This window comes from Pinus tabuliformis, chromosome J (genome assembly GCF_031772625.1).
Source record: "Pinus tabuliformis cultivar Carrire ecotype Pingquan chromosome J, CPIR1, whole genome shotgun sequence".
NCBI classification, from domain to species: domain Eukaryota; kingdom Viridiplantae; phylum Streptophyta; class Pinopsida; order Pinales; family Pinaceae; genus Pinus; species Pinus tabuliformis.
In genome coordinates, this window is record NC_142295.1 from 485677445 (window position 1) to 485691698 (window position 14254).

A 14254-nucleotide genomic window follows, 5' to 3' on the forward strand; every position below is an offset into this window, starting at 1 on the left:
TTTTAAGAGCGAAATTTCAGGAAAGTAACTAGTTTTACCTATGTTGACTTTGTATGTGGAGGTGACTTGGAGAAGGGTTGGACTTTGTGTTTTTGGTGGCAGTTCCTGGTCTTAGATATCTCATTTTGATCTAATTCTATAAGAGAAGAATTGTTGTTGGGTTTTCCCCCTTGTGGGGTTTTGCCTGGCTTGGAGCCTAATTTTTGGTGTCTCTTGTCTCATGTGCATTATGTTCTCTATATTTTGCTAATGTGTAATTGTTTGATGACATAACTAAACAAGTAAATACTAAGAAAAGAATGTATATCAATCACAAGTAATTACCATGATAAGAAATTCCAGCATCTATCTGAATTTCAACACTTGCAACTCCCTTGTATCTCTTCAGTGTGCATGGTGACACTAGACCCTCTGTATACATGTGTCCTCATACATGTTATGGAATTTGTAGAACCAATGTATGATGATATGAAGGTCTCGAAACGGGTGTGCCTTCAATGATATTATAAACTCTGTAAAACCAATGTATTCTCTCCATTTTTTGCCCTTCCTTGCTTCTACATTTCTTGTGAGCAGATTGCCTCACAAATTTTATTCATCAAATTATTAAACCTCTTATTTTTGTTTAGCATGGGTTCACTTCCTGGCTCCAATAAAGATGTTTCTCTCATTTTCCCACTATTGAAAATGTAGCGAGCAAGGTCTTATGGCTTGTACCTTAGCCAGTGAAGACCTCGAGTTGTCCTCATGAGATAGACTTCGGTTAGGACGAGTTTTTCCAGTTTACTGAAATAATCATCAAGTTAGCATGCATAGAGTTGGAGCTTCAGTGAAGTGGAGTCTTCTTCAGTTTGACTACTAGATCAAATTGCAGTTAGAAGTTCGTATAGGATGAGTGGAACTTCAGTCCTTGATTGAAGGACACACGAGTTGTAACTCCAATTCATGACTTGAGAGAGATTCAGTGCGAACTCAATTAACTTGTCAACCACGAATTCTAAATTTGGGCTTGCTTGATTTAGCATGGATCAAAATCTATTAAGGAAGGATGAAGGGACAAGTAAATCACAAGTTTCATGCACAAAGGTTTGTGTGACAAGACAACTCACAAGTTTGTGGGAGGAGCCTTGATTGTGGAGAGTGTAGGAATTGTGTCGTAAGAAATAGGAGGAATAATAGTGCTAAGAATTAGGAGATCGATTGTGTGCAGAGCTTGTGTCCTAGGGAGTAGGAAGTCACAAGTGCGCAAGATCAAGGAGAAGACAACAAGTTTTGCAGAGCAAGTCAAGGAGGCAACAGAAGTATCAATTGTGCATAGGAACTGAGATCAAGAAGTGATCAAGGAAAGCCAAGATCAATTGTATTAGCTTAGAATCGAAATTTATGTGAGAAGTAGAAACACTTTCTCAAGAGAGGCAGATTACTTTGTAATAGATTCCACTGCTCCAAGGGCAATCAATAAAATAGACACATCAAGCAACCGGGTTTTCCCAATTGGGTTTCTCGAGAAAAGTGTGTCTTCTGCTACTTATGAATTGTTAGAAAGCTCCATATCTTGGTGAAGTAAACTAGTTTCAGTTTTCAATTATTCATCTAAGTAGTTGCAGAGCTTCGTGGAAACTTAACATGGTATTAGAATAGAGATCCGCATAAATACCAACACCAAATTGACTAGTCAATGAAGAGCGCAAATAAAGCAAAAGGCTTGGGCTAGAGTTTTTCGTTAAGGTGGAGAGGATTTTTTACAGATGTTTTTTTGGGTCGAACAAAACAAAATCGATTCAAAATAATAATAATAATGAATTTAGAAAAAAACAAAAAAAATTGGTGGTCGATAGTTGGACAACCACCAGCAGCTAGTCGACCGGTCAGCATAGTCGCAACGGCAACAAAAGGGACTCGCACGACAAAGTGAACTAGGCATTGGAGTTTGAAAGCACAGGGGTCAAGTGTTGAAAATAGTAGCAAGAAAGATCCTTCTTTGACTTATGTCGTAGTCAAAGAGACTAAGAAGCAATTTTCCTTAGCATGCACGAGTTTCTAAAAGTTAGCACAAGTTCCTAAAATTTAGGACAAATTCCTATAAGTTAGGATAGTTCATGAAGCACTTTGATTGATGCATTGCAGTGAAAGGCTCGGGTTGTTGTCTCCTAGTGCAAGTTAGTTTTGGAAATTGACATGCGTGAGTCTCACGTTCTAAATTGAGGCAACAAGAGTTACATGAGTCAATTAGACTTAGTTAAGTCATCAATCACTAGTTCAATTTCCATAAATATAACTTGCCAAATTTAGCCTATTCAAAAAGCTTATACGGAGGACGAAGACATAATTGATCAATGTTTTGTGAGCACAAGTTGGTGAGACAAGGCAATAGAGAGCACAGGTTTGTGTGTGTGAACTTGTGAGAGGAAGAGTGTGCAAGAGAAGCTTGTGCACAAATTGATAGAGGTTATTTTCCCTTGGGAATTACGCTAGGAATTAAGAGGTAATTCCTATTTAATAGAAACAGCCTATGCGCATAGATTGAGATGGAATGCGCTAGGAAATAGCACTCTAGAAGTGCGCAAAGAATAAGGGAAGCAGATCAGGGGTCTTGCAAGGAGTGTTGTAGCATAGTTCAAGCAAAGAAAACTAAATTGGTTTCTATTGAAACAAGTTGTCTTGTAAGATATTTGTTGCTCATTTTTTATCAATGAAGTTCTCAAACAAGCAGAGGGTTTTCCCAATTGGATTCCCTAGAAACTTTTGTGTCTTGATTATTGTGTGATTGTATTTATTTTTGTTCCTATTCCACTAAAAAATAAGCAGAGAAAATTTTGTCTCTTGGGTTACAAGTTAGGTTCAGATTTGTTCATTCAAGCAAAGCAAAAGTTTGGTGGATTTTCTACATGGTATCAAAGCTCTTGGAACAGATTTAAGATCATCACAAGTGCATCAAATCATAAGAGAAGGAGATCTGAGCGAGTCGTTGCCTAAGAAGCTTTAGTCGAAGTTAAGGAGAGGCCTTGTTCTTGTGACAAGCCTAGAGAAGAAAGGTGGATGCTAACCGAGGTCTAAGAGGACATTTTGGGAAGATTTTGTGCTAGGTTTGTGGGCTAATTTCTTCAAGATCGGGCTACAGATTTCTGTGCAAGAGGTCGAACTCCTGTAGCCTAGTTTGGGTGGGTCATAAGGCCTAACAAGAGGCTAGAAACAAGGATTGAGTAGCCTCATAATTATAGCGTAGAAGTGGACTTGATAGTGGAGGGAGGAGCAAATGTTTTGGATCAAATTAAGATCGAGTTTGGAGGGTCGTAGTAGTTGCTACAGCAACCCTAACCAAGGCCAAAGATTGTAGACATTTATACCGACACAGGTCCAGAATATTGGGACAAGTCAACATCTCAAGGTATGTTATTATGGCAAATCTCCTTCAAGTATGGTGTTGTTAAAATTGGCAACTAGGGCCAAACTCCATGTGGATCACCTTATTTATGGCTTCTGATATTTTTCCTAGATTCCTCTCATCGAGAGGTGTAAGATTGATCTAAAGATCATCCGACTCCGATAAGTATTTATGGAGATATGAATTTATTTTGATTATGGACAAATTGTCAAGGTCGGCCAGCAAACTTATGTAGGCTCAGAACCCCAAAAATCACGTCTATTCATCCTCAAAGTTTGCATATAAATACAAGAGCATTCTCGTCATTTGGACAATTTCAACTCGCTCATCTTCTCTCTCTCTCTCCTATGCATAAAAGGAGCCTCTCTCTCTCTCACACGTGTGGTTGAAAGGAAGACGTCCTAGGGCAAGGAAGACACAGAAAGAAGGACGCTAGGGCAGCGGGTCATCTCTTTGACTTGCGTTGACCAAGCGTTGACCTTCCAAAAGTGCGGATTGGGTGTGGTTGTCTCTCCTAGGCAAGCCGCAATTTTTGGCACAAAAACCAAGGTGATCTAACCTCTGGTTTGACCAGTGTTCACTGTTCTAGTTTAGCGCTGCAGTTGACTTCAAAAATCTACAAATTCACTGTACTTTTGGGGTTGTTCAAGGGTTGTTTCTTCAAGTTGTTCAAGGACAAGTTGACCGGAAATTGACCAAGCATTTTAGAGGTCAATTTCAGCTAGTTTGACCAAGTTTGATTTTGCTGATCTAGGGTTTGCTGCTGCTGATATAAAATTACAGAATTCAGATTTTGTACTATTTCTCTTTGCTGAACTATTGAAGATAAAAGAATATTTGATCAAAGGGTTTCCCACATTGGGGTTTGTCCCTGGCTAGCCGCCACATATTGTGTCTCTTGTCTTGTCTGGTTTTTTTTTATCATTTAATGTTCTATCTGCACTTTACTTAATGTATATGTGATTGCTAATCTGTGGCTAATAAAAAGAAAAATAAGTAAACTGCTCTAAGCATAGAACATACCATAATTTAAGAGGTGTTGATGCTAGGTTGGTGAGAGTCCAAGATTGGGGCAGTGTAGGTGGCAACTTAAGCGCAGATTGGAGGGCTGCTAGAAGGTGTCTATTTAGCCCTAAGTTCATTCCTTGTGAAGGACTACAAGGTTGTTAGTGGGCAGGTGATGGAGAGCTCTCTGGGGAAGCAAGATGGCGTACCAAGGGTTGAGAGCAAATCACTGTTTAGAGGGAGCATAAAACCTCGTTCTATGGAAAGGGAGGGAGACAATAGTGTTGGAAGATAATGGTGTGGGAGAACTCATCAAGCCAGCAATAGCGCCACCTCAAGATCCCTAGCAGTTGGCCCAGCATAATAAGAATGATGTCAAGGCAAGGAGGATTATTCTAGAAGGGGTCAGAGATCATATAGTACCTCATATCCATGAGAAGAAGACAACATATGAGATGTTCGATGCCATCTTAAAATTATATCAGAGTACCAGTGATACCAGGAAGCTTGCTCTTAAGGAGAAGTTGAGGAGTATTCGGATGAGAAAGGATGAGCCCATCGTCACATATTTTGTCAAGGTTCACTCAGGTACGAGATGAACTGGGTGGTGTGGTCATGGTTGTATATGATCATGACCTTGTGAGTTTTGCCTTACTTAAAGGGTTCCAAGATGGTGTTAGTGGGAGAGAGAACTTTCCAAAATGGAAAAGGTTTTGGACTGACTGCATGCAAGAAGGGCCAAAGAGAGGTCCAGTCCAGTCAAAAGGGCAAGAAGAAGGATCTATGCAAGATCAAGTGCTTCCATTGCTATGAGTTTGGACACTATGCCACTAAGTGTCCTAAGTGTAAGGAGTCCAATAAGGATCATTAGCTGCATCAGTTGAGGTAGATGCATGTTCTACCTAGATCAAGAAAGATTACTCACTGATTGCTTGCATGGCAAGCTCAGCAGATAGCAATATATGGTATATTGATTCAGGAGCATCCTTCCACATGACCGGGAACAAGAAGATTTTCAGCCACCTGAAGGAGAGGGACATACAGTTTAGATTGAGGTAGGAGCTGATGGTCAGTATGCAACTAGATGAGTTGGTACTTTCGGTTTTCAAAGGGAGTCAAGTAATCTGCTTCATCTCAGAGATGTTCTTTATGTTCCAAGATTGAGGCAGAATCTTGTTTCAGTAGCTACCCTAGAGGGCAAGGGATATGATACCATCTTCAACAACAGTAAGGGGTACCTCCAGCACTTAGCTTCTGGATGTACGAAGCAGATAGGTGTGAGGATGAAGAATCTCTACAAGTTTCAGGTAGAGACAGGCACAGCCTTGAGTAGCAAGGCAGGGAGTTCTCAAAATAAAGAAGTGATAGTTGAGCAAGAGCAAGATAGAGCTCTCAAGATGGAGCCTTAGCCAGTATCTCAGTTTGAATCCAAGCTAGTTGGCAGTTTGGCTGACCAACAGCATCATGAGGAGCATAGCCCAAGGCAAGTGGAGGCAGCCACTCAATCAAAGACTCCGAGTATACGGGGAGTTTGAGGCAAGTGGGCAAAGGATTTGGCTAAGAGAGATCAAAAAAGAGTTGAATCTTTCAGTATCACTTCCAGCCAAAGGAAGCAACCATAGAGGTACACAGGGTACAGGGTATTGAAGTGATAGACTCCCAGAACATGGTGGGAAAGAACAGATCTTCAGATCAAGTTCTGCAGAGCAAAGCAGGGAAGTCTTCTAGTTCAGAGGGAGCAGTCGCAACAGCAAAGAATGTGGTAGTGTTGGAGACAGATCCAGGTGGACGCGGTTCTTCGAGAAGCACCTTCCTCGTTAAGAGGGAGTGTTGATAATAGTAGCGAGAAAGGTGCTTCTTTGACTTGTGCCTTAGTCAAAGAGACCAAGAAGCAGTTTTCCTTAGCATGCACAAGTTCCTAAAAGTTAGGACGAGTTTCCAAAGTTTAGGATGAATTCCTAAAATTTAGGACAAATTCCTAATGAAGCAGTTTGAAATTTGAATGATGCACTGGAGTGGGAGGCTCGGTTGTTGTCTCCTAGTGCGAGTTGGTTTTGGAAATTGACATGCGTGAGTCTCAAGTTCTAAATTGAGGTAGCACGAGTTACATGAGTTAGTTAGACTCAGTTAACTCATAAATCACTAGTTCGATTTCCAGAAATAAAACTTGCTAGATTTAGCCTATTCAAAAAGCTTAGGCACAAAATTAATCATTGTTTTGTGAGCACAAGTTGGTGAGACAAGGCAATAGAGATCACAAGTTTGTGTGTGTGAGAGCTTGTGAGAGGAAGAGTGTGCAAGAGAAGCTTGTGCACAAATTGACGGAGGCTATTTTTCCTTGGCAATTGCGCTAGGAATTAGGAGGTAATTCCTAGTTAATAGGAGCATCCTATGCGCATAGAGTGACGTGGAATGCACTAGGAAATAGGGCTCTAGAAGTGCACATAAAATAAGGGAAGCAAATCAAGGGTCTTGCAAGGAGTGTTTCAGCTTAGATCAAGCAAAGAAAGCCAGATTGTTTTCTATTGAAATAAGTTGTATTGTTAAGAGATTTGTTGTTCATTTCTTATCAATAAATTTCTCAAACAAGCAGAGGGTTTTCCCAGTTAGATTCCCTAGAAATTTTTGTGTCTTGATTATTGTGTGACAGTGTTTATTTATGTTCCTATTCCACTGCAAAACAAGTAGAGAATATTTTGTGTCTTAGGTTACAAGTTAGGTTCAAATTTGTTCATTCAAGCAGAGCATAATTCTCATGGATTTTCTACATCAAGCAGCACTTATCACAATCTGATCCAGATCAGCGAGAACCAGTCGTGGTCGAGACCTGGCTAAGGGCTACATGGATGTCGAAAAGTCGTGCGAACAATCGTGGGAGCCATGACAGCAGCTGGCGTCAAGGGTGCGCGTCCAGCCTGCCAAGACAGTCGCGCGCAAGACATAGAGTTGGTCGCAAATTGTTAGTGTAACCGTCACTATCAAGACTGCAGTTGCATGAACCAAGATAGACCCACAGTTGTGCTAGATGGACTTAGCACAAGATCGATCTTAGTGACAGAGAATGAGCAAGAGGCTCTGAAGAATGAGTTAGGATCGAGGACTCAGACTTCTAATATGGAAGATGGACAGTAGGCCTCTTCCAGATCTATCAGATCTAGTTCGTATGAGCTAACATTGATGGATGTTCAAGAGTAGGATCCTAGGAGCATGGTTGAAAGGAACAGGTCTTTAGATCAGATTCCACAGGAGAAATCAGGGAAGTCTTCTAGTTCAAAGGGACCAACCGCAGCAACAAAGTATGTGGTAGTTTTGAAGACATATCCAAGTGGACAACATTCTTCCAGAAAAACCTTCCTCGCTAAGAGGGGGTGTTGAAAACTATGTTGCCGAGAAACGTGGGTGCGGGGATGGGTACGAGGATGGCTAAGGAGATGGGTGCGTCACTTTTTGAACAAGGTATGTGGGTTCGTCAGTGGTATACTATAATTTATATATATTATATATTTTATAAATTATAATATATATGAATTTTGAAATCTTCCAAATTACATGTTAACAATTATTTAAGTTGAAACCTAACAATATGCATGTTAACAATTGTTTAAGTAGAAACCTAACAATATGCATATTAACAATTGTTTAAGTTGAAACCTAACAATATGCATGTTAACAATGTTTAATGTTGAAACCTAACAATCTAATACTCATCTATGACACTGGCTGGCAAACTATAATCCTTTTAAAATACACATACATTTTGTTATTAAGTTGAAACACAGTGTTGTTAAGGCCTATAATAAAGTTAATGATAGGGACGACATATTCATGCTAGAAAAGATGATTTGATTCCTACCAATCAAAGAATACCTATAAATGAAGTTGACCTCCAGGAAATTCATTATTATTAGTCCCTCAAAGAATGTTTCCAGATAACATAATGTCATCCTTCTACCAATCCTTTCATGAACAACACTTTAGCTTATATATTTAGTGGACCTACTAACTAAATCCCAGTAAACTATGAAGGATGAGAATAGGGTTTGCACTAAAAATAACATAATAGCCCTTCCACTATGATTCTACCATATTCTGATAAAAGTAGGATACAATGATCTGGCTGCATTAACCTGGCAATCGTTAAAACCCAACAACTGTAAAAATGTCATTAAAATGAGCTGGTTAATTAAGGATGCATTAAACTTATTAAGTTATTTGTAAGCTACTCTTGGGCGAGAGAAGATTACCTTCTATCTTATATATAATATGGTTATCTAATACCCAAATCATTTCTCTATAATTTGTTTGATACTGAAATTTTGAACTTCCATGAACTTATTCAACACAATGACAAGCCATAACGTGGAATGTGAGAAGAAAAGGATTTCTGGACAAAGGAAAAAACGTCGTCAAGAACCCCTCACGCACCCATTTTCAAGGTTCATGCACTCATTTTGGGGTTCGACGAACCCGTTTACATAAAAGAACCTAGCCCGAAGATATTGAGAACCGAATTCTTATGGGAAGTACCGGGTTCATTTGGGTTCGTCTAGGAAGTACCCATTTCAGCACCTGGTTCGTGGGGAGGAGAACCTAGGACAGGTTCCCGAACCCTTGCTTCACAGGTTGAAAATGTAGCAAGTAAGGTCTTTTGGATTGTGCCTTAGCCAATGGAAGACCTCAAGTTGTCCTCAGGAAATAGACTTCAGTTAGGATGAGTTATTTCTAGTTTACTAGAATAGTCATCAAGTTAGCATGCGTAGAGTTGGAGCTTCAGTTAAGTGGAGTCTTCTTTGGTTTGACTACGAGATTGAATTGAAGTTAGATGTTCAGATATGATGAGTGGAGCTTCAGTCCTTGATTGAAGGAAACACGAGTTTTAACTCCAAATTACGATTGGAGAGAGATTTAGTTCGAACTCAGTTAACTTGTCAACCACGAGTTCTAAATTTGGACTTGCTTGATTTAGCATGGATCAAAATCTATAAAGGAAGGATGAAGGCACAAGTAAATAACAAGTTTTGTGCACTAAGGTTTGCGTGACAAGACAATTCATGAGTTTGTGAGAGGAACCTTGATTGTGGAAAGCACAGGAATTGCATCCTAAGAAATAGGAGGAACAAAAGCACTAGGAAATAGGAGATTGATTGCGACAAAGCTTGTGTCCTAGGGAGTAGGAAGTCACAAGTGCACAAGATCAAAGAGAAGAGAGCAGGTTTTGCAGAGCAAATCAAGGAGGCAACAGAAGGATCAATTAATTGTGTGCAAGAACAAAGATCAAGAAGTGATCAAGGAAACCCAAGATCAATTGTATTAGTTGAGATTTATGTGAGAAGCAAAATGCTTTCTCAAGAGAGACAGATTGCTTTGTAATAGATTCAATTGCCCCAAGGACAATCAATAAAATAGCCACATCAAGCAAGTAGGTTTTCCCTATTGGGTTTCTTGAGAAAAGTGCGTCAATTTCGTGCATGTGTTTTTATATCTTTGGTGTGTTTTTTATTCTACTGCTTATGAATTGTTAGAAAGCTCTGTATCTTGGTGAAAGTAAACTAGTTTCAATTATCAATTCTTCATCTAAGTAGCTGTAGAGATTCGTGGAAATTTAGCATAGGAAGCCACTTCAATAAATGAAACAAGTCATCTTCTTTCAATTTCTCTATTGGAAGTGCTCGTCAATCTCACAACTCTATTTATCCAATCTACATATACCAAGAAGCATTTTGGACCAATGCTTTTTAATAATGGGAGGAACAAATTGAAGAAAATAAGCCCTTTTAGTCCCTTTGTAAATTGTTAAGTCTACATATCAAAATACAAGTTATAGAGCTATTGTTATAAAGTCTAATGTTTTAATATGTCCTCAAACATAAATTATAGTTATTAATCCTACATGTTAGTCAAGGATTTGTCATCATATTCAGATGGGGATTATGCTCTCCCCTACTTCCCCCAAGCATAAGAAAGGTTAGTTAACAAGATAAATATGATTGGATTTTGCCTAGAAATGCATTGTTCCTTCTAAGTGGGCTGAGTTAAAGCTAGGGTATTCCTAGTTGTATGTTTATTACTTATTATATGCTTGTTGTATAACTGATGGAAATTTATCCACTCTACATATACCAAGAAGCATTTTGGACCAATGCTTTTTAATGATGGGAGGAACAAATTGAAGAAAATAAGCCCTTTTAGTCCCTTTGTAAATTGTTAAGTCTACATATCAAAATACAAGTTATAGAGCTATTGTTATAAAGTCTAATATTTTATTATGTCCTCAAACATAAATTATAGTTATTAATCCTACATGTTAGTAAAGGATTTGTCCTCGTATTCAAATGGGGATTATGCTCCCCTGCTTCCCCCAAGCATAAGAAAGGTTAGTTAACAAGATAAATATGATTGGATTTTGCCTAGAAATGCATTGTTCCCTCTAAGTGGGCTGAGTTAAAGCTAGTGTATTCCTAATTGTAAGTTTATTACTTGTTATATGCTTGTTGTATAACTGATGGAATCAATATCTATGTCTTCTTGGTGCTCAATCTTTGCCTCACTCTCATTTTCTCATTTCATTTTTGGTCCCAACCTTGTTGTTTGCAACTCCCTTTTCTTTTAATCCTATGATAGTTGCTATTGTGACAATGTTCGCAGCCGATAAATCCATATCAAACATGGGCACAGAAAATTACACAGGGAATTAAGCAATTTTTGCACAATATAAAGAATTTTGATACATAAAGGTTATTCCTAGCAAATTATTACAAGAGTGTTTGATGGTAGCAAATGCATAAACACAACAGTCCATTACTGCGGATAATAACAACAACCATCCCAATAATCAAATTTTTTAAGGCAGTCATACAAATAAAAGAGCTATGGCATATCTGTAATCAACCATTATTAAAAAACAACCAAAATTAATTAATTAATGAAGGCTTTGTTGAACGGTGAACTAGATGAGTCAAACCTGATCGAATTTGTATGGCTGCTGATTAAATGTGCCGAAGTTCAAATTTGATCTTTAAAAATTAGTGAACGCGGTGACTTAGGTTGAGGCTTTCAAATATTTTGTTTCTATTTTAAAAAGTGGTAGAAAAAGCATAAAAAAAAAATTGAAAGTTATTTTTTTGGCCATGAGGAGGATATTGCTTAAATAAACTTACAGTTGCTTCTTTGGTTAAACTGTATCTATGTTGTCAAAATCACACAAGACTTGTACACGGCCTCATTCGCACTCACTAGAGGGTTTTTAAGTCAAGTCTCCAAGATAATCATGTTAATACAAGCCCACTCACCTCGCTGCTTGCGCTAAACCACATCCTGTGGATACATGAACGTTTCTTATTACGGCCCTTTTATGTAGTGGAGGTATTTGCTAGTTCCCCAGGAAAATCCATTACTCTCATATAAATGAAAAGAGGTTTTCACATAACTATTTTGCAGAACTAGAGAGTCTCCCTGAACCGTCTTTTATAGGGTGGATATGTTGATGAAGCTACTCTAAAGACTGTGAACTTCATGGTGGAAAGTAAATGACCCCAAATCTTTGTGTAATAACTCCTGGAATTCTTTTGCAATTTAGAAGTTAAAGTCGTCATCCTATTTATCATAAGAAATTCACTGACATTTCACACCATTATTCAGAAACGTCCAAGTCCTCCTGTCAATGTTATTAATTTATGGTACGGTGGCAGTTGCTGTCAGTGGCTTCCAAGTTGACATTCCAAGGATTACCGTATCTACATTCCAGCCTAGCAGAAGATAATAGTAAGTAGGTATGTAAAGTTTGATGAGGATAGAGGCTATCAGTGCTGTTTGCTTCCCCACTCTGACTCGTATACATGCACCTGGTGAACTCAAGCATACAAACTTGACAAAGCATTAACCACGGGTCGGAAAAAATGCACCTTCGCTGGCCCAAGGAATTTTCAAAAGATTTGAAGTTTGTTACGAGAAAGATCACTGCACCTATGGCAGGTTTTGAACATGTATTCAGCCTTTAAAAGTTGTCGTCAAGGCAAACTGCTAATCACAGATGTCAATTACAATGTTTCCAGATAGTTTAATTTACTAATGACCACTATGCAAGAAAACATTTTATAAGTATAACTAAGCAAATGCCAAAAGAGATTACTTTGCACCTGTGGGCATAATTGTAAACCACTATATTCACCCGGTCGACATGAGCCAATTATATTGAACTTTGCCAACTGACGAAGCACTGATGGAGCTATTGTATTTCCACTTCTGCAGTCGTCGCTATCTGCCATACACACCCAAGTAAGAAATAGTCCATAACATAGAGTTATATTAAGAAATTCTCTAACAAGCCCTCTGCAGATTATCACACTCAATTTGTCGAGTGTTAATACTCCTGCTGACAAAAAACTTCAGCATAGAGTCCATATACACAAGGGATCATTTCCTAGTATTAGTTGAGTTAAAATAGGCAAATTTCATTTACTTAAATTCACATCATTTGCATGTTCCTTTAAGATAGGTCGACCCGAATTTGACTATTGTTTAACTTTTTAGCTCTTTCTTCAATGTAGCCGATCACCCATTTCAAATCTTTTGCACATTGATACCCTGGTATATAATATATATAAGAATAATTATGCAAATTACCAAGAGGTGTTGGTTTGTGCGAAGCGGCCCTAGACTACCATACGCAGCAAAATAAAATGCAGAGGAAGCTTACTTGGATTGTGGCCTATTGGCAATGTGCTGGAGACTCTGAAACAACTCAATTTTTCTTTTCTGGATAATGACATAAAAAGTTTCATGGGATAAATCCTAGAATTTGGATAGGAATGTAAGCAGGCGATAGGCAAAATATTCAAAAAGTTGTGGACGAACGGCCTTGAGGCCTTGAATGCTCCACATTTCACGTCTAAGCATTTTGTTGGCGCCAATCTAAGTGTATAAGTACAGAATTGCGAAAGGGCAACTACCAGGGGTCGAGCAGAAAGTTGTTCCAAAATTATCATTATCCCACCCCGATATATCCTCGCCTACTCTGGGTAGAAATATTCTTCCGGGCTAATGCAGGAGAGCATATGTAATGCTCGAGGTGTGCCCTCGGCTCTCCAGTCTTGAGGAAGAAAGCTACTCTCAAGTGACCTTTCCGGGGTTGCAGGGCAGAGGGTTTAAGCGGGAACACAAGGATTTAACATGCAGTTGGTAGAATGAAAACGAAGGGTACTATTAATCGTTTTAGAAAATTATAAAAATTAAATGTTTCCATGAAATGATAATTTGTTTGTGTAAAGTTTGTTTGTTGTATCTCTTAGGAACTTAAATTTAAAATTTATCAAAAGCTTAGCTTAATATTTAGGCCGATAGGCTTTTTCTATGCATCAATTTTTCGTCAACACTTTTACTCTGATCCGTTAGATCACATGAAACATGTTTAACCGTTGATCTGAACTAGAAAACAAAACAATGGAAAATCAAAAAAGCACGGAAAGTCAAGAAAGCACAAAAGCTCAAAAAAGATTCTATGCAAAAAAATCAAGAAAGCACAAAAGCTAAAAAGATTCTATGCAAAAAAATCAAGAAAGCACGAAAAAATCATAAAAATCAAAGATCCAAAGAAAAAAAGCTCAAAAAGCAAAGATTTTTGAGGATTTTTATTTTTATTTTATTTTAAATGCAATGTATTATTAATTTATTTTTATAATTTAATTGAAATATAAATTTTAAATTTTAAATTTAAAAATTTTAGATTTATTTTTAGTTGTAAGTTTATTATGTGTTAAGAGGGATTTTTTTTTTTAGGTATTGATTTTTTAAGAGTGAAAAGAGATTTGATTTTTTTTGGCATTTGGTAGATGTAGAGTTAAAATGAATTTAGATTAGTTTAAATAT

General features: G+C 38.0%; 1 protein-coding gene across 5 annotated transcripts in view; it reads right to left on the reverse strand.

Moving 5' to 3' along the window:
* LOC149227908 (primase homolog protein-like) overlaps positions 1 to 13566 on the reverse strand; it is a 295380-nt gene extending 281814 nt beyond the window's left edge. For 2 of the 5 annotated variants that reach the window (XM_089377972.1, XM_089377970.1), the window contains exons 1-2: positions 13086 to 13564; positions 12526 to 12647 (exon numbers count right to left, since the gene is read on the reverse strand). In XM_089377972.1, coding sequence (XP_089234098.1) covers positions 12526 to 12647; positions 13086 to 13374 — 411 coding nt within the window. In that variant the 5' untranslated portion in view covers positions 13375 to 13564. Of the gene's footprint in view, positions 1 to 12525; positions 12648 to 13085 lie in introns of all 5 variants that reach the window. The other 3 variants (XM_089377969.1, XM_089377971.1, XM_089377973.1) reach the window with 2 other exon arrangements.
* Between the last annotated feature and the right edge of the window lie 688 nt (positions 13567 to 14254).